At 39.0% G+C, this 21,285-nt stretch overlaps 2 protein-coding genes across 2 annotated transcripts; one reads left to right on the top strand and one right to left on the bottom strand.

Moving 5' to 3' along the window:
* Positions 1–489: 489 nt before the first annotated feature.
* On the bottom strand, positions 490–5,303 carry LOC132903569 (uncharacterized). Its single transcript, XM_060952151.1, has 4 exons — positions 5,217–5,303; positions 2,070–4,344; positions 1,491–1,715; positions 490–920 (listed from the first exon to the last, which is right to left on the bottom strand). The coding sequence occupies exons 2-4, from the start codon at positions 4,330–4,332 to the stop codon at positions 490–492; spliced, it is 2,919 nt and encodes a 972-aa protein (XP_060808134.1). The 5' UTR covers positions 4,333–4,344; positions 5,217–5,303.
* A 1,029-nt stretch (positions 5,304–6,332) lies between these two features.
* On the top strand, positions 6,333–21,168 carry LOC106138076 (zinc finger protein 708). Its single transcript, XM_060952381.1, has 14 exons — positions 6,333–6,650; positions 7,070–7,244; positions 7,754–7,801; positions 8,336–8,428; positions 9,493–9,627; positions 10,134–10,778; positions 11,137–11,342; positions 13,427–13,565; positions 14,384–14,522; positions 15,428–15,549; positions 16,169–16,300; positions 17,401–17,601; positions 18,581–18,730; positions 19,857–21,168. The coding sequence occupies exons 1-14, from the start codon at positions 6,577–6,579 to the stop codon at positions 19,992–19,994; spliced, it is 2,397 nt and encodes a 798-aa protein (XP_060808364.1). The 5' UTR covers positions 6,333–6,576; the 3' UTR covers positions 19,995–21,168.
* Positions 21,169–21,285: the final 117 nt, after the last annotated feature.

Here is a 21,285-nt window from a genome sequence, read left to right on the forward strand (position 1 = left end):
TCATTTTTAAAGTTGCGTTCTAAAGGGCTCTACACACCTCGCAATTTGTCCCAGCGACTTTATCTCCATGATGTGAAAACTCAGTGCTCTACTCATAGAGCTCCTTAGTTACCGACCTTACCAACAATGTTTAAAACGTCAATAATATTGTATTTAAATACGTGCTGTTTAAAGCTGAATAAAACCAACGTCCCTTATGGTTTTGTCTTTATTCTTGTATCACCCTGTACTGTCGTACAATAATATTTGTTGAAATTTACAACAACTTGATTTGTGCACACACCCGCTCTAGTCTGGCATACGCCGTAAAGTGACAGAACAACCCGTGCTGACACTCCACTTGCTTACGTCACACCACAACGATTGTCATTTATTGATGCAATACATTACATCTACCTTTTACAAAAATTGAAATAAACAAAACAACATTTTCTAATAACAATGAAATCATGAATTATTTAAGTGACATTCAACCAGAGTTTACAAATCTTAATTATTATCGACTGAGATGTTTTCGCTGTCGGAATCATTTTTATGTTCTTCATTTCCGTCATTACATACTTCCCATTTTCCTTCAACTCTTTTTAAATGTACCACATTTCTACGCAATCGCTGTCCCGTTTCTTCATTTTCTATTTCCATGTCGTTTCCTTTCTGTTTTGTTACTGTATAAGGTACATTGTTAAATGTTGTAGACAATTTATTTTCTTTTATTAAATTCTTTGTATAAACCTTTTCCCCGATTTGAATGTCTGTTTCCTTAGCTTGTCTCTTCCTGTCAGCATATTCTTTACCTTTTGATTTCATTTCTGTATCTCTATCTCTGGTTTCTTGGTCGCAATCTGCGAACTCAACATCTAAGAGGGAAGGCAGCTTGTCACGAAATTGTCGTCTAAAAAACAGTTCTGCGGGAGTCCTACCTGTAGTAGAATGGGGTGTACTATTATACATTGTTAAATACTTGAGTAAATCGTCTTGCCAGTTAGATTTCTGGCTTTGGCTAATGCGCAATCTTTTTAATACATCCCGATTCTGCCTCTCAACCTCGCCGTTTTGTTGAGGCCAATAAGGGATACTATGAAATAATCTTATACCATATTCCTCACAAAAAGATTTAAAGTCTGCGCTAATAAACTGGGGACCGTTATCGGCAGTAATGCTTACCGGTGTACCTAATCGAGAAAATATTTCTTTGAGTATTTTTATCGTTTGAGCTGAATCTGTTATTTTAGTGATCTTTACCTCCTTGTATCGACTGTAATAATCGATAATCACGAGGATATAGTGACCACTTGGTAACGGGCCCAGATAGTCTATTGCTACATCTACCCATGGCTGGGAGGGAAGTTTACGTCTATGCATGGGATTAGGAGGATTTGGAGCTGAGACCAAAGTGCAACCCTTACACGATCTTACATAATGTTCCGCGTCTTTGTCTACCTTCGGCCACCAAACTTTAGATCGCAATCGAGTTTTCATCGCAACAATACCTGGATGACCTTCATGGGCCGATGCCAGCACTTTTAATCTCAAGCTCGTTGGTATTACAATCTTATTTTGCCGCAAAAGTATATTATCTTGGAAACACAGTTCATGTTCGAAAATTTTGTAATTGGTCACACTTTGATCCCAATTACTGTTGAAAACACCCTTTTTAACTAACTGTAACTCTGTATCTGCTTCAGATGCCAGTGATAATTCGGTTAAAGTGATTGCTGTGGGACAAGATTGATCTATAACCAAATTCAGATAGTTATCGTCATCAAATGGTTGTGGTGCTGAGTTTTGCATACACATTCGTGAAAGTGGGTCGGCAATATTATTTTTACCAGGAATATATACGATTTTAAATTTATACGATTGTAAACGCAAAACCCAGCGTTCGATTCGTGCGCATGGTTTAGAATTTGGTCCAAATATTACCTCTAATGGTTTATGGTCGGTTATTAGTTCAAATTGGTCTTTACCAAATAAATACATATTAAAGTGCTCAACAGACCATACTAAAGCTAAAGCTTCTTTTTCTGTTTGGCAATATCGTTTTTCTCGATCACTCAAACTTTTATTACCATATGCAATAATACGTGGTCCCTGAACACCATGTTGAACTAGAACGGCGCCTAAACCTACTGGACTAGCATCAGCAAATACTTGTGTTCTATCTTGTGGATTGTAGTACCCTAAAGTGTGAATATTGTTAAGTGCCTTTTTCAGCATCGCAAATGCTTTAGACTGCTTGCTCTGCCAATGAGATGAGATGTTAGCACCTTTAGACAATTTTAATCGCAAGAGCTCTCGCAGTGGATCAGTCAACGTAGCCAAATGGGGAATCCATTTTCCTACATAATTTACGAGACCCAAGAAGCTCTGGACTTCCTCTATTACCTTAGGTTCTCTAAATGACTGAATCAAACTGACATATTTGTCCAGAGGTTTCACCCCATTACACGATAATTGATGTCCAAGGAACTGTATCTGCCTAACACTGAAAGTACATTTTCCTTCATTTAGAATGACGTTATTATCCTTCAAAACCTGTAAAAGCTTTTTTAGTCTCTCGCCATGTTCGGAGTCGCTTCCAAAAACAACGATATCATCAATAAAATTGACGACGCCTTCACAAGGCAAAAGTATTTTCTCAAGCGTTTTCTGGAAAATTTCAGGAGCGCACGATATGCCAAACATGAGGCGCTTATATCTAAACAATCCTCTGTTGCAAATAAATGTTGTTATATATCTGCAGTCCTCGCTAAGTTCAATTTGATGGAATGCATTTTTAATATCTAATTTAGAAAACATCTTCGCATTTCTGAACTTAGGGAGAAGCTGTTCCATAGTTGGTAAGGGATGCTTTTCTCTAATAATTGCTTTGTTGGCTTGCCTCATGTCCAGGCACACGCGAGCATCTCCATTCTCCTTGAGAACTGGGACCAAAGGGCTTACCCAGTCTGATGGACCGTTAACAGGTTCAATGATATCAGCATCTAACAGTTCTTGAATTTTATCATTTATTTTGGACTCAAGGGGAACGGGGATTCTACGACAAGGTTGAGAAACTGGTTTAATTGTCTCATCGATAGGGATAGTGATTTTTACGTCTTTGAATTTCGGAAATTTTGTATTGACCATATTAATTCCTAAACCTACCCTCAATACTCCTAGTTTGATAGCGGTGTCTTTCCCGAGCAAGTTTTTTGTGCCACCTTTCACCACATAAAAAGTTTCTTCATCTAATTTACATCCGTTTGAAATAACGATAGAAGAATCAAATGCTCCCAAAACAGTGAGGGGATTTTGGCTTCCGTAAGCCACAAAGTTTTTCTGTGGAGATTTGACCTGATTTTTCACTATAATGTTCAAGGATTTAAGATTTTCCCAAGTAGCATCATTAATTATGTTACACTTGCTGCCGGAATCAATAAGCATATCAATGTTCACCCCTCCTAATGTGCATACGATGGTGTCATCACCATCAATCTGAAAAATGTAATGTACATCTTCTGCAGGTTTAGACGTTTTAATTTTTTTAGTTGATGATTCAGCGACAGTTGTTGTTCCGGAAGTAATGTCGTTAAATTTACGCTTCTTTTTACTGGTTTTGCAATAACGACGAAAATGACCGACATAACCACATTTCAGACATTTCTTTAGGAGTGCTGGACAAGACTTTTCATTGCTTGGGTGGTTCCCACCACAACGACAGCAAGGATCAGGAGTTTCTTTTTTTGAAAAAGATTTGTTCACATGATTGACTGCAAGTTGAACTTTACTTGCATCAAAACCTTTTAATTGCCGCTGAACTGCTTCCAAAGCATTAGCTTCCGAAATAATTTTGTCCAATGTTACATCATCCCCTAAAGTCAAGATCTTTTTTCGTAATTCTACCGATTCACACTTTTCAGTGATTTGATCTATCAAATGTTCCTCTACAACTTGAAATTTACATTTAGCGCTTTGATTCCGAAGACGAACGAGAAACTTCTCAAATTTTTCTTCCGCTTCTTGTTTAATAAGTCTAAACAAATGGCGTTCATAAACACGGCTTTGCTTTGGAGAAAAGTATTCGTCTAACTTTGCTAACGCAATAGTGTAAATATCCCCACTATTGTCTTCTGGGGCTTTATCTACATGGGCACCTGGTATATTATAGTATATCTCCTGTAGAGAAAGCCCACCCATGTGTAGGAGTATTGCTCTTTTTGTTTCCGGCGATTTTATATTTGTTGCCGTTAGATATAGTTCGAGCGCTCTTTTCCACTTTTCCCATCGTAGACCAACGGACGAAGGATCTCCATCGCAGTCTAATGACTCTAATGGCGGTAATTGCGACATATTGAGGGATATCTGGAAAATAAATATTTCCATTGTAGGTACCATTCGACTGGGGTCGAATTACCTCTTATGCTGCGATTGCTACATTTTGTGGTAATGGTACCGTTCAGTTTTACTGAACTACCAGTTAAAACAATCGCTATTGTAGGTACCGTTTAGCTTTCTGCCAAACTACCTCTAATCAACACGAATTTATAGGTACCATTTGATATCGAAGTATCAAATTACCTCTGGTTTATATAACCTCTTTACCTCTAACAGGAAAACATTAGGATTATATTTTTTTTATATTAGAACTATTTATTTATTATTGTCAATCACAGGATTACATATTATTAGTATTAAATTTACGCCCAATTATTTACCCGCAATAGTAAGAAATAATACAACTAAACAGTGGTATCTATGCACGTGCATTAAACAAAACAATTAAATAAGTTTCATTATTTTATTAAGATGTTACCTTACCTTACTTCTTTTTGTTTACCGATTTAAACTTAGATTATGTATACATATTTATACCTTCTTTTACATTTTCACGTCAGAGACTTATTTGTCAATGGTTTCAAATGACATAAAAAAAACACAATTTTCGTTGCCTAGCAACCATCTTTGCAAAAATAAAGTAAAACAAAAATATATGAAACGGGAAAATAACAAATACATAATAATTTATAATTTTTAGATAAACATTGCACCAATGAAAAACAACAAAAATATTATGTGTAGGTGTTTAATACTTTTGTAATTCTTCACACCTTTGTAATGTTTCACTGTTAGGGCAAAAGGTTTCAAATGTGTAGGTGATTTTTCCGTTGTTGATTTAAGTATTTTTTTATAGGTACTAAAAAAATAATTTAGGTACTTGCCTTTAGGCTCTTTACCTCTTGCAGGGTCGCCAAATGTACTGTCGTACAATAATATTTGTTGAAATTTACAACAACTTGATTTGTGCACACACCCGCTCTAGTCTGGCATACGCCGTAAAGTGACAGAACAACCCGTGCTGACACTCCACTTGCTTACGTCACACCACAACGATTGTCATTTATTGATGCAATACATTACACACCCCACGTAAGTAAGTTGCTAAGTATAAAGGCAAGAAATATCAGGTCGCAGCTGTCACCTATGTAAACAAATTATTACTAGCCTGACCCGAAAACCTAACAGGCAAATAAATGGCTATGGATATACTCTTTTACTGTAGACTAGGAAAATGTTATGGTAAAATAATGCTCAGCTATCACTGGTCCTTTTCACATTGTTAGATTATACAGCTGAATAAACTAATTAAGATGCCTACACCAAGAGGAGTCAAGGCAAAGTCGGTAGGCCCATCGCTTTTCCTTTATCTGTGACGACAACGTGAAAAGTAGTCCACATCCATACTAATATTAAGTAATTTATAACTGTTTGTGATGATTAAACTCAAAAACAACAGGATTGATTTTTACGAAATTCGGCACAGAGATATAGTAGAATTGACCTTTGGGATTAATATAGGATACTTTTTTCTTAAATTTCCCAAGGGAGCCAAGCACCGCGCAAAAGTTAGTTTTATATTACGCACTTAATATTACCTGCCTGACCATGACCAGTGCTCATGTACATTAATCTTTGGCCCGGTTTGGTTTAATACTCAAAGCTCGAGCCAAAAGAGCTGAATCGATACGAATCATAAGCCGAATGATCTTTATTTGTATCAACCGACATCACTATGCTGCAATGATTGCTTAAGAAATGCATCTACTCTTTGTCTTTTTCTTACAAGCGAAGTGCTCCATTTGCAAATTGAGAAGCAGAATTGTTATCTGTTTCTACCTAGGTTATCAACTAAATATCAACATAGGCTTTATTACGCTTACAAATAACGAAGTTCAAACTATATTTCTAATTTTCCACAGAAGCTGAGATTCGATTTGCCATCTCTGTTTTTTAAAGGGTTCTGTATGCGTTAAAAAAAGAGAAAGAATTATCGACGCTGTGACCATTTCATCTTTGTCGTCTAATAAGATTTTAATAAAAATAATGGCAGAAGAAAGCTGATCGATCCTTGTTTTGTTTGGTACAAATTACATTTCTAAAATAAGTACATAATATCTAAATTGTTTCTTTACTTACAAGCTATTCCGAAGATAGTGATAATGGTTTAATATTGTCAGCGTTTTGAGGAATCCTTTCCGTCGGAGAAATAATGTTTGTTCGTGTGGAATAAATTAAATTGTTACTTAGAAAACAAAAATGCGGTGTTGCGTATCAAACTGTAAAAATGACTCCAGACACATTTCGAAGTCCCAGGGAATCACATTTCATGTGTAAGTACTTCGATGCTTTGCATACATAATGCTGACTCTGAACCTGCTTAGCAGTATTGTACAAATCTGTAAAATATACTACTCAAAACATACATATACCTAATCACACCTCTATCCTATATGGGGTAGACAGATTCCAACAGTCTCGCAAAGACTGAAAGGCCACATTCAGCTATGTTACTTAATCATGGTATTGGACTACATATTATACCACATCAGGACGTCCTGGTAAACGGTCAGGTCAAAAGTACCCGAAACCGCCGAGCTTGCACGAAGAGAGTTATGAATGTGGATGCAGTGAAGGAAGTATGCAGAGATCATGGCAATTGGAAAGATGTAGTCTCAGCCTACCCCTCCAGGAAAAAGGCGTGTTTTTATGTAAGCATGTATGTATGTTGATTTGAATTCATTGCTTACAGATTCCCAACGGACCCTTTACTCCGCGCAGCATGGCTCTGCGCACTCAACAAAAAGAGTTGGGAGCCAAAGGATCGCAGCACAGTATGCTCAGAGCATTTCCTGTGCGAAGACTTGTATGAGACTAAAAATGGCATGAGGAAAGTGCGGATAACGGCTGTGCCCGTTGTGTTACCGGTAAGAATGTTTTTTGGATACACTATGATCACGTCTATATACCTTTCAGGGTAGAAAGTCTTAGAAAGCCTTACAGTCTTGAAAAGTCTGGAAGGACTTGTTAAGCTGTACAGCTCAAAGATGGAATTGAGATTCAAATAGTGACAGGTTGGTAGCCTATCGCCTACAAGAAGAATCCTAAGTTTATAAGCCTTTCCTTTGGTTGCCTTTTATGACATACATATAGTCATATCCCTTGTGGGGTAGACAGAGCCGACGGTCTTGAAAAGACCGAAGCCTATGTTCAGCCATTTGGCCTAATGATGATATTGAGATTCAAATAGTGGCAGGTTGCTTGCCCATCATCTAAAAGAAAAATCTCAAGTTTATAAGCTTATCATTTAGTCGCCTTTTACGACATCTATGGGAAAAGGATTATGTGCTCCTGTTCTTCTTTCTATTGGTGCTGAGAACCACATGGCACATATAGATATATTTTTGAGCAACTACATTTATATCATTATTTCCAGGACACAATGCAACCCACCAGTCACCAAGGGAACCCGGCCAGTTTAAAGGTAGAAAATTGAATATTTTTTTTAATAATCTTTTTAATTATAGTCAAATTAAATTTCAAAATTAATTATTTGCGTATTCTTTTATAAATGCGAAAATAAGTTTGTTTGTTTGTTGTCTCTTCACGCGTTATCTACTGAACTAATCTTCTTGAAGTCGCTTTTTGCAGTTAGCGCTAAATAGGTCGCTCTTTAAAGGTGGCGCTAAATATGTATCTTTTTGTAAGAGGCGCTGAATTCGCGCAGTAAAAGATAGAAAATACTGATAGGCCACGTTCAGCTGTTTGGCTTAATGATAGATTTGGGATTCAAATAGTCAGAGGTTGCTAGCCCATCGTCTAAAAGAAGAATACCAAGTTTATAAGCCTATCCCTTTGTCGCTTTATACGACATGCATGGGAAATAGATGGAGTGGTGGATTTGACTATTATTAAGCGATATGAAATATCCTATAATAATGAATAATTTTTTTTTTATTGTGTAAAGTCTGAAAAAGATTATGGACTAGCTCACTGCTATATCTGTGTAATATTTTAGGCCTGCCGAATATGTCTCGCCGTGGATGTCAAATTGTTTTCAATAAAAAAATATAATCTCGAGGAGGCATACGAAACTCTCACCGGCCTGTCGGTAAGTGAAACATGTTAACTTTCATCATATAAATAAATTAATCCGAACAATGTATTCTCTCGTCCACATTTCTATTCTAAGTATGGATAGTTGTGAAGTTAACGTTGTTGAAGAAAATGATGCAGTGCAGTTTGTTAACGCTTCTTCTGCACTGACGCCTCGGAAGCGGCGATAAACTTAGAACTAAGTAATTTATTTGACGTCAACCAATGTTGTGAAACCAAAAGGTTTGACTATTATTAGGCGGTATCAAGTATCCTATAATAATGAATAATAATTTTGAACCTGATTTTGAATTTTGAAACATTGGCTGGAAGAGATCCCACTTAGGGATAAGCCCGCCTTTGTACTGTACTACTGTTTTATGTTTGTACGAGTAACTGTCCTGGCAAACGTTTTGCCATATAAAATTTTTTTAAGTAATTTCTAGTCAAAAGAAAAAGTGTTTAGGGTTGACAACCCTTATCACTAAGGGGTATGAAAAATAGATGTTGGCCGATTCTCAGACCTACTCAATATGCTCACAAAATTTCATGAGAATCGGTCGGAGCCGTTTCGGAGGAGTACGGGAACGAACAGTGTGACACGAGAATTTTATATATAAGATGTACTCCTTTCTCCTCCTGGCTTTAGTCCCGGTCGCATCCTCACCACTCTGGAGAGGAGCCCGGGGCATGCCTTTGACCATGGACCCTGGATTGTGTGAGTCAGGTTTTTACACGAAGCGACTCCCGTTTGACCTCCGCAACCTTTGCAGGGGAACCTAACCGTATAGGATCGATCATGGTTACACATCCAGTTGCCTGAATGTGCAAGTTTTCTCACGACGTTTTCCCTCACCGTAAGAGCATCGGTAAGCATTCAAACTAATGTACATAACTTTAAATAGAGTCATCGGCACACGGCCAAGGTGGAATATAAAACAACCCCAAGTTTATAAGCCTATCCCTTAGTCGCCTTATACGACATCCATGGAAAAGAGATGGAGTGGTCCTATTATTTTTTTTATTGGTGCCTGAACCCCACAAGCACGGTCCATTTAAAAATGTTTATTTAATTTTCAGCTGAACACCGAAGAGCGCTTACCACAGAAATTATGCGCGGAATGTGCACAAAGGTTGTACAATTGTGGCAATTTTCGGACCAAGAGTCTGAGAGCCAACTCTCTCATGATGAAAATTATCGACAAACATAATAATGTGAGTATACATACATACATACACCTAATTCTTTGACGGCGTCTGTGGCGCAGCGGTAGTGTGCTTGTCTGTGACACAGTACGTCCCGGGTTCGAATCCCGGCCAGGGCATGGTGAGAAATGAACTTTCTCTGATTGTCCTGGGTCTTGACATGGTCTGGGTCTTGGATGTTTATCTATATACGTATTTATTATCAAATATAGCAACGTCGTGATCGAGACAAGTCACGAACTTGCTCAATCTGTGTAATTTGTCCCGTATATATTTATTTACCACGGCTCTTTTCTCTTTTTTGTAAGAAGCATTGAGATCGGGGCAAGTGCAAAGCTAGGTAGACTCTGCCTCTGGAAAGGAGGAGCGATTTTATGTATGTGTATGTAACTTCTTTTTCCAGAACTTCCATAAACCATAAATTTGTCTTTTTTTAAATTAATGACAAACTTTATTGTTCAAACTTTTTATTAATTAAATAATTTATTTGAAGAATTGTTTTTTACATATTCCAGCTGTCTTTAGAAAACATTAAAAGTATAAATCGAAATAATAACCGGTTAGCGTCCAATCTTGTTACCACACAATTTGAACCAAACCATTGTGATTTACACGTGGAATTTGACGAAACAGCCGTCCCGAAACCTTTAGATGTTGATGTTGACATCAAGACTGAAGATGACGAAATTTACATGAACGACGGAGACGCCAAAATTGATTTCGCCGAAAATTTCGACGTTAAAAATGATTCTAGTACTGACAGCGCAAAAGTTGAGACTGAAAATGAAACTGCCGATGACGGAATCGACGCTGATAACGATGATAATTATATCCAAGATGATTACTCGACGGACGACACTCTGCCGCTGAAAAAGTGTAAGGAAAAGCAGAAAGTGAAAAAGAAGAGTGTGAAAAAAGTGAACAAGAAAGCAGAAGATGTTCAACCGAAGATTGATCGGAGAAGGAAGCCGTTCTTGAATGATGATTTGAATGAAACATTGTTCACGATTACTGATTTAACGTTTGAGGAGCAAGTCGCCGAGATTCTCAAAAGGAGGGAAAGTGCCAATTATAAAAATTCAGTGTTCAAATGTGCGGAGTGTTTCAAAGGGTTTTTGGATGAAGAAGCTTATAATTCGCACATGACTAGGCATTCTGTGGTGAGTTTTAAAGAATATTTTTAGTAGTGAGACACCCCCAACTAATTGTAATAAAAGATTTTTTTTTCGATAGATCATAGAGTTGTCGTGTGGTTTCTGGCACCAATAAAAACAAAGAAAAGGACCGCACCATCTCTTTCCCATAGATGTCGTAATAGGCAACTAAGAGATAAGCCTTATAAACTTGGGATTCCTCTTTTAGGCGATGGGTTAGCAACCTGTCACTATTTGAATCTCAATTCTATCTTAAAGCCAAATAGCTAAACGTGGCCAATCAGTTTTATCGAGACTGTTGGATCTGTACGGGGTACGTAAGTCATATAGACGTGATTATATATGTATGAATGTGTTATTGTAGGAATTCGGCGAGTACCAATGCGACATATGCAAGACCCATTTCAAACATCCGCACGCCCTACGCAAACATATAACGGCACATCACACGCAGAGGTTCAACTGTAATCAATGTCCGTACGAGACCACGCACAGGCAGACGGCGCGGTTGCACGAGAGATGGCACAAGGGCACCAAGTACAAGTGTCCGCATTGTCAGGACGAGTTCGTGTGAGTGTCTTGTTTGTTCTTCCTTAATTCCTTGTCCTTCGTCCTTTTTCCTTTAGTCCTTCGTTCTTTATCCTTTATCATTTAGTCTTTTAGTCCTTAGTCCTACAGTCTTTTCGTCCTTTGTCCTTTAGTCCTTCGTCCTTTAGTGCTTTAGTCTTTTAGTGCTTTAGTCCTGTAGTCATTAAGTGCTTTGTCTTTCGTCATCTGGTTCTTCGTCTCTTGGTCCTTCGTCCGCTGGTCCTTCGTCCACTGGTCCTTCGTCCTCTGGTCCTTCGTCCTCTGGTCCTTCGTCCTCTGGTCCTTCGTCCTCTGGTCCTTCGTCCTCTGGTCCTTCGTCCTCTGATCCTTCGTCCTCTGGTCCTTCGTCCTCTGGTCCTTCGTCCTCTGGTCCTTCGTCCTCTGGTCCTTCGTCCTCTGGTCCTTCGTCCTCTGGTCCTTCGTCCTCTGGTCCTTCGTCCTCTGGTCCTTCGTCCTCTGGTCCTTCGTCCTCTGGTCCTTCGTCCTCTGGTCCTTCGTCCTCTGGTCCTTCGTCCTCTGGTCCTTCGTCCTCTGGTCCGTCGTCCTCTGGTCCTTCGTCCTCTGGTCCTTCGTCCTCTGGTCCTTCGTCCTCTGGTCCTTCGTCCTCTGGTCTTTCGTCCTCTGGTCCTTCGTCCTCTGGTCCTTCGTCCTCTGGTCCTTCGTCCTCTGGTCCTTCGTCCTCTGGTCCTTCGTCCTCTGGTCCTTCGCCCTCTGGTCCTTCGCCCTCTGGTCCTTCGGCCTCTGGTCCTTCGCCCTCTGGTCCTTCGTCCTCTGGTCCTTCGGCCTCTGGTCCTTCGTCCTCTGGTCCTTCGTCCTCTGGTCCTTCGTCCTCTGGTCTTTCGTCCTCCGGTCCTTTGTCGTCCGGTCTTTCGTCCGACGTTCTTTAGCCCTCCGTATTGTAGCCCTTCTTCCTTTCTCCTTTTTCCTTCATTCTTTAACACACACAAGACATTCAGCTGTTACCAGTGTCCCTACGAGACCACGCTCAGGCTCACATCAGGACGAGTTAGTGTGAGTGTCTTGCTTGTTCATTACTTAATTCTTCATTTTTAGTCCTTCGTCCTTCATATGTGAAAGAAGTAAAGCATTTATTAAAATATCGCCAGAAGAGAGAAGAATAAGATCTTTCAAAATCCACTGTAAGAAAGATAAAAATAAATATGTTATAACCATACTTTGCGCTTGTCTGTGACACCGGAGGTCCCGGGTTCGAATCCCGGCTGCGGCATTATTTGAAACGAACTTTCTCTGATTGGCCTGCGTCTGGGATGTTTACCTATAAAAGTATTTTACCGTTGAGTTAGTATCTCGTAACACAAGTTTCGAACTCACTTCGAGGCTAATTTAATTGATTAATATTTGTGCCGTGTGGTTCCCGGCACCAATAGGAAAAAGAATAGGACCACTCGATCTATTACCCATTAAAGTCTCAAAAGGCGACTAAAGGATAGGTTTATAAACTTGGGATTCTTTTAGGCGACCGGCTAGCAACCTGTCACTATTTGAACTACTCATTTCTATAATTAAGCCAAGCACCTGAACGTGGCCTATTAGTCTTTTTAAGACTGTCGGCTCTGTATACCCCGCAAGGTATATAGACGTGATTATAAGTATGTATGTATTTATTTATTTATTTATTTATTTATTTAATTGGTACACCAACAGTGTTTACACATTACATTCAATGACAGGGACACACTTACATATTGTTCTTGTGAAAACACCAATTACAGGTATACACATCGTTCACCATATATCAGTAACATATGTAGGTAATAAATATAAAATTTTCAGTAATAATTCCAAAACATTTACAACAGTTTCAGCATCCTATGTTTAAATACATTCAATCTATCGTGAAATATGTCCAAATTTTCTGAATTGCGAACCAAGAAATTATATGTATCGCACATACGCCTTACCGGCGCATGGCCGCCCAGATTTGTTCTCGATGCCGGACCAGACAGCAGTTTAGTTATAGGATAACGTGGCAGTCTACTCGGAACTTTTATATCTATTAATGACACTAAGTCCCCGGAATCCAAAAAGTTATGTATTTGTTCCAGTAAGTTCACAACATACATGGGCCACATCAGGATTAAACACCCGTCAGATTTCGTTTGCCAACTATGCGGGTACTCTTTTGTAAGCGAAAAAGGTATTCAGCTGCATAAGAAATTGAAGCACAGATTGGACGAAGTTCAGGTGATGATTACTTACGTACCAACTTGTAAATGCGAAAGTATAGTTTGTTAGGGTCAGGTCAAAAGTACCCGAAACCGCCGAGCTTGCATGAAGAGAGTTATGAATGTGGATGAAGCGAAGGAAGTGTGCAGAGATCGTGGCAAGTGGAAAGAGGTAGTCACTGCCTACCCCTACGGGAAAGAGGCGTGATTTTATGTATGTATGTATGTATAGTTTGTTTGTTTGTTACATCTACACGCGTTATCTACTGCTACAATATTAAATATTGGCTTTCGGAAGCTTTTATTTGATTGACCTTTTGCAATTTTGAAACTACTGAACTAATTTTAATGAATTTTCATTCACAGATACTTACATTTTCAGGTGTAAGATAGGCTGTGTCTGAGTGTAAACTCCTACAATAATAAGACCTTAGTGATAAACCTTAATATACTTATACAATAAAGAAGTAAAGTTCGTCGTGTGACGTGTGGTTTCCCCAGGGATGTCGTTAAAGGAGACTAAGGGATAGACTTATAAACTTGGGATTCTTCTTTTAGGCGATGGCAACCTGTCACTATTTCAAAATTAAAATTTTTTTTATTCAGTATTATAGGATACTTTTTATCGCTTAATAATTGTCAAAACCTTTGGTTTCACAACATCGGTTGAATCGAATTTGAATCTCAATTCTATCATCAAGCCAAACATATGTACGTGACCTATCAGTCTTTTCGGGACTATTGGCGCCCGTCTCTCTCTCTCAACTGTTGGCATATACTGTTGACCCCGCAAGCCAAATAGAAGTGATTATATGTATGTATGTATATATGTTTTAGATACCAGAAGACGGGCCCTTCTGCGAACTCTGTAACGTGCGGTTCGTATCTGCTGAAGCCTTAAAAAGACACATCAGTGTGTCGGCCAGGCACAACACTAGCGATGAGAACGGCAGGGAAGCGAACAAGCCGAAAAAAGGTAAGAAATATTTATTCGAGGGTCGAGTTTGCTACCTAGAGGAGCTCCATTGAGAAATATTTTATTGGAGGGTCGAGTTTGCTACCTAGAGGAGCTCCATTGGTTTTTTACAAATCTAGGTATAACAGTGATAGTAAATCGGTTTCGAGTACTCTTGACCTGATATTTTGCTAGAACGGCTCCGATTTGATCAAGGTACGTTCGTCTTGGCCTATAAATGTTTACAATGTATTCTCTCGTCCACATTCTATTCTAAGTTTAATTTATATTGTGAAGTTGACGTTGTTGAAGAAAATGCTGCAGTGCAGTTTGTTACCGCTTCTTCTGCACTGGCTTCTGCCTTGGGAGCGGCAGTAAACTTAGTTTTAAGTAATTTATTTGACGTCAACAGATGTTGTTAAACCATACGTTTTGACAATTATTAAGCGATATGAAGTATCCTATAATAATGAATAAAAATTTTGAATTTGAATTATATTTATTATATTACATAAATATTACAGGGCCGATCATGTTACCTTGTGGGACTAAATCAATATGTGTAAAAATAACATAACAAAGCATACATTCATACCTTGTTAGTATGCCTTTAACTTTTTAATAACATATTATATTTAATTTTGTTTGCAGTTTCGCCGTGTGGTTCCCGGCACCAATACAAAAAAGAATGGGACCACTCCATCTCTTTCCAATGGATGTAGTAAAAGACGACTAAGGGATAGGCTTACAAACTTGGGATTCTTTTTTGGGCGATGGGCTGGCAACCTGTCACTATTTGAATCTCAATTCTATCGTTAAGCCAAATAGCTGAACGTGGCCATTCAGCCTTTTCAATACAGTTGCCTCTGTCTACCCCGCAAGGGCTATAGACGTGACCATATGTATGTATGTATGTTTGTTTGCAGGTCGCAAATCTAAAGACGCGAAAGAGAGGGGGGCGCGTGCGAGAGAGAAGGAAGACGAAGAGGAAGACAAACAGTACGCCGGCCAGTTGAGGAAAGCTGAAGGACCCATACCGTGTGAACAGGTATTACATACATACATATATATATATACTTATATATTATATATATAAATATATAGGGGACAAATTACACGGATTGAGTTAGCCTCGAAGTAAGTAGATAATAAATAAGAATATAATCGAAGATAATAATAATATCTCATCGTATAATCCCTTAGTCGCCATTTACGACATCCATGGGAAATATATGCGAGTGGTCCTCTCGGTTGGCTCTGTCTATCCCGCAAGGGATATAGACGTGTTTATATGTTTTTGTCACAAAGTTTATTAGCCTATACCTTAGTCGCCATTTACAACATCCACGGGAAACAGATGTAGTGGTCCTATTCTTTTGTCCCGGGAACCACACGGCACGTCGTCTTATATATATCCATCCTCCATATCGTTTTTTTTGTAAATATCTTTCTAGTACAAAAATCGGTCATTCACAATTTTTTATTTATACATACATACATACATAAAATCACGCCTCTTTCCCGGAGTGGTAGGCAGAGACTACCTCTTTCCACTTGCCACGATCTCTGCACACTTCTTTCGCTTCATCCACATTCATAACTCTCTTCATGCAAGCTCGGCGGTTTCGGGTTTTATTTATAATATAGGTATGGATTTTCTGTCGCAGTGCGGCCTACAACTGGAGGACTCCCGCGCATACCACGGCCACTTCCGCCGGATGCATCCGGACAAGAACCGGACCAATTATCCCAGTATGAAGTCGCCTTGTATGTGCGAAGTGTGCGGTAGAATGTTTCAGGTAAAATATATTTATTGGACATACATACATGTAGTCACGTCTATATCCGTTGCGGCGTAGACAGAGCCAACAGTCTTGAAAAGACTGAATCCTGGATTGGGTGAGTCAGGGTTTTCTCACTCCATCTCGTTACCAAGGATGTCGTAACAGGCGACTAAGGGATAGGCTTATAAACTTGGGATTCTTCTTTTAGGCGATGGGCTAGCAACCTGTCACTATTTGAATCTCAATTCTATCATTCGCTTCATCCACATTCATAACTTTCTTTATATGCAAGCTCTCATAGAATAGAATAGATTTATTTTCAAAATTGGATACAAGGTATCACTTATTGACGTCACATAACTTAAATCTAATTATAACTACATACTACCGCTTCCAAAGCGCATGTGCAGAAGAAGCGGCGGAACAAACTACACTGCAGCATTTTCATCGGACGTCAATTTACAAATATAGATCTCTTAAATCTAAATCGTGGACGAATGCACATTGTCTACATTAAAAAACATGAATGAATGTAGAACTGATAGGCTTATAAACTTGGGATTCTTCTTTTTAGGCGATGGGCTAGCAATCTGTCACTATTTGAATCTCAATTCTATCATCCAAACATCTGAACGTGGCCATTCAGCCTTTTTAAGACTGTTGCCTCTGTCTGCTCCATAAGGGTGACCAATATGTATATGTATAAAAAAAAAATATCTATAAAACCTCGTAACGTGCTCATATTAGGTAAGTCTCTTCCTCCTTCAACCTTTAAGGATAAGACAGAGCTAATAGTGTTTCGACACTTTAAGGCTGGTGGCATAATTGTGGTACGAAAGAATACGTGATCATCCTTTCTTCTTCCTACTTCCTACTTACTATTATAAAGGCGAAAGTTTGTATGGATGTATGGATGTTTGTTACTCTTTCACGCAAAAACTACTGAACCGATTACCATGAAATTTGGTATGTAGGTAGCTGAAGACCCAGAATAACACATAGGCTAATTTTTATCCCAGAGTTCCCGCGGGATTGATAGGGTTTCCATGCGGACGAAGTCGCGGGCGGCCTCTAGTATGTACATACATATGTATGTATGTATCCATCAATTTCAGAGTTACGCGCTACTGAAAGACCACACGTGGGTTCACACCGGCGAGAGGCCGTTCAAGTGCGAATCCTGCGGCAAGGCGTTCCGCATGAAGCAGCGGCTGGTGGCGCACAGAAGGGTGCACAGCGCGGATAAGCTGACGTACGGTTGCGCTCTGTGCGGGAAACAGTTCTCCACGCACAGCAACCGGCAGAGGCACATGTTTGTGAGTGTGTTTCATCAATCTTCGTCATCAATCTCTTTCTTCAATCTCGTTCGTCATTCTTAATCGTCAATCTCTATCATCAATCAATTAATGCGAGTGTCGAAATTGATTGTCATTCTGTTTCATCAATCTTTATCATCAATCTCATTCTTCAATCTCGCTCGTCATTCTCAATTGTCAATCCCCATCATCAATCTCTACCATCAATTAATGCGAATGTCGCCGCCGTCTTGACTGACTGACTGACGTTCCGCATGAAGCAGCGGCTGGTGGCGCACAGAAGGGTGCACAGCGCGGACAAGCTGACGTACGGCTGCGCTCTGTGCGGGAAACAGTTCTCCACGCACAGCAACCGCCAGAGGCACATGTTTGTGAGTGTGTCATTTTCACACACATTCACACATTTTCAGTCTGTTTCATCAATATTCATCATCAATCTCTTTCTTCAATCTCGCTCGCCAATCTCCATCATCAATCCCTATCATCAATCCACATCATCAATCTCTACCATCAATCAATAATGGAGGGTCGCGCCGCCATCTGACTGAGGCACATGTTTGTGAGTGTGTCTTAGTCTCGATTGTCAATCTCCATCATCTATCATTATCATCAATCTTCATCATCCCTATCATCAATCCCATCATCAATCGTCGTCTGTATCATCAATCTTTATCATCAATCTCCTTCTTCTCGCTCGTCAATCACAATCATCAACCCCATCATCAGTCTCCATCATAGAATAGAATAGAATAGAATAGATTTATTTTCAAAATTGGATACAAGGTATCACTTATTGACGTCACATAACTTAAATCTAATTATAACTACTACCGCTTCCAAAGCGCATCATTCTTTATCATCAATCTCTGCTATCAATCAATGTATGCAAGAGTCGCGCCTATAAATTAGCTTCGCCCTTGATCGATTTTTTCCATCTGCAATGTAAGTATAATTTTAATGTGAAACAATCTAATTACAGATTCACACGGGCCTCAAGCCATTCAAATGTGAAATGTGCGGCAAGGGGTTCAAACACGCCAGCGAGAAACGTGCTCACATCACTTATGTGCACTTGAAGAAACCCTGGCCGAAGCGGTCTAGAGGGAAACGACGGAATGACGGACGAACGGTGAGTTATTATTATTATATATTAAAACTAGTGTCATGACCGTGTTGTTCCCGGCACCAATAAAAAAAAAAGAATAGGACCACTCCATCTCGTTCCCATTGATGTCGTAAAAGGCGACTAAGGGATAGGCTTATAAACTTGGGATTCCTCTTTTAGGCGATGGGCTAGCAACCTATTTGAATCTCAATTCCATCATAAAGCCAAACAGCTGAACGTGGCCTATCAGTCTTTTCAAGACTGTTGGCTCTGTCTACCCCGCAAGGGATATAGACGTGATTATATGTATGTATGTATTAAAACTAGCTGTCCCGGCAAACGTTGTTTTGCCATATAAATAACTTTTATGTAATTTCTAGTTAAAAAAAAAATGTTATGTGTGGACAACCCTTAACACTTAGGGGTGTGAAAAATGGATGTTAGCCGATTCTTAGACCTACTGAATATGCATGCAAAATTTGGAAAAAATCGGTAAAGCCGTTTCGGAGGAGTACGGAGACAAACAGTGTGACACGAGTCTCTGTGGCGCAGCGGTAGTACGCTTGTCTGTGACACCGGAGGTCCCGGGTTCGAATCCCGGTCAGGGCGTGATGAGAAACGAACTTTCTCTGATCGGTCTGGGTCTTGGACGTTTATCTATATAAGTATTTATTATAAATTATATAGTATCGTTGAGTTAGTATCTCGTAACACAAGTCTCGAACTTACTTCGAGTCTAACTCGATCTGTGTAATTTGTCCCGTATATTTATTTATTTGTCATACTTGCATATAGTCACGTCTATATCTCTTGCGGGATAGACAGAGCCAACAGTCTTGTATAGACTGAAAGGCTTCGTTCAAAAAAAGTTCCGTTTCTCATGCCCTGGCCGGGATTCGAACCCGGGACCTCCGGTGTCACAGACAAGCGTATTACCGCTGCTCCACGGAGGCCGTCAAAATTCAGGATCATTGATAGAATTGAGATTCTAATAGCTTTCAATAATTTGATAGCCCGTCTCCTAAAGGAAGAATCCCAATTTTTATAAATCTAGCCTAAAAATATGTAATGGTCCTATTCTTTTTGATAGATTGGTGCCGAGAACCACACGGCACGTCATCAATGTAATGTCCCCTATTTTCCCCCACAGGGACCCATGGCGCCGCAGTCAATACCCACCGGTGGGGACATCGAGATGACGTCATTGTGGCCCATGTGCGAACCCAAGCTGGGTGATATGAACAACATGATAGAAGACAAACCTATGTATTATAATATCAAGATTTAGTGATATGATTAATTATACATACATAAAATCACGCCTTTTTCCCGGAGGGGTAGGCAGAGACTACCTCTTTTCACTTGCCACGATCTCTGCATACTTCCTTCGCTTCATCCACATTCGTAACTCTTCTTCATGCAAGCTCGGCGGTTTCGGGTACTTTTGACATGACCCTTTACCAGATTAATTATAAATAATGATTATCCTACTAATATTATAAATGCGAAAGTTTGTATGTCAGGATGTCAGTATGGATGTTTGTTACTCTTTCACGCAAAAACTGCTGAACTGATTAAGATGATATTTGGTATGTAGGTAGCTGAAGACTCAGAATAAAATATGGGCTACTTTTTATCCCGAAATTCCTGCGGGATTGATTCCACGCGGACGAAGTCGCAGGCGGCCTCTAGTTATTAATAAATTAGTATTAATGATGATTAGTAATAATTATTACTTGTCCAACTATGTTATATTAGGTATAGCTATTCTCCGTATTGAGAGAGGGTCGGTGGTTGAATAGGTAATGTGTCCGGTTAGAATGCGTGACGCGTAAAAAGGTACAGGTTCGAATCACCGCGGCCGTGTACAAATGACTATTTTAGAAGTTATTTACATTAGTTTTAATACTAAATTATGCTATTGTGGTGTGGAATATCTTCGTGTGGAAATGGCACATTCAGGTTACAGAATCTGTAGTCATGATTTGAAATTTAGATTTATCTATACTTATATTATAAAGCTGAAGATTTTGTTTGTTTGTTTGAACGCGCTAATCTCAGGAACTACTAGTTCTTTTTGAAAAATTATTTTTGCGTTGAATAGATCATTTATCGAGGAAGGCTTTAGGCTATTATATAACATCACGCTGCAACTATTAGGAGCAAAGAAATAATGGAGAATGTGAAGAAAATCGGGGAAAATTATTCATCCTTGAAGGCTTCAATGATGCCCGAAATAACTATTCCACGCGGACGAAATCGCGGGCACAGCTAGTCTATTATATAGTGTGTTTACATTTTATTTAAGCATCACATTATTAAATTAGAATGGTATAATTTAATCGATCTCTTAACGTTTTAATTTTTACTATTTAAGCAGTAATATTATTTTACTAATAATAATTATTAATAATAGAAATGTAATTTATTACTAAGAGAAACAAAATACAAGAATCCAATTTTCATAATGATATATAAATAATATTATTATGTCGAAATTAAAATAATAATTTATAACCAAAACAGTGATTTTATTTTTCATTTTTATTGTTTGGCATTTATCAAAATAACAAGTTTCC

The sequence above is a fragment of the Amyelois transitella genome, chromosome 28 (assembly GCF_032362555.1).
Source record: "Amyelois transitella isolate CPQ chromosome 28, ilAmyTran1.1, whole genome shotgun sequence".
Lineage (NCBI taxonomy): Eukaryota > Metazoa > Arthropoda > Insecta > Lepidoptera > Pyralidae > Amyelois > Amyelois transitella.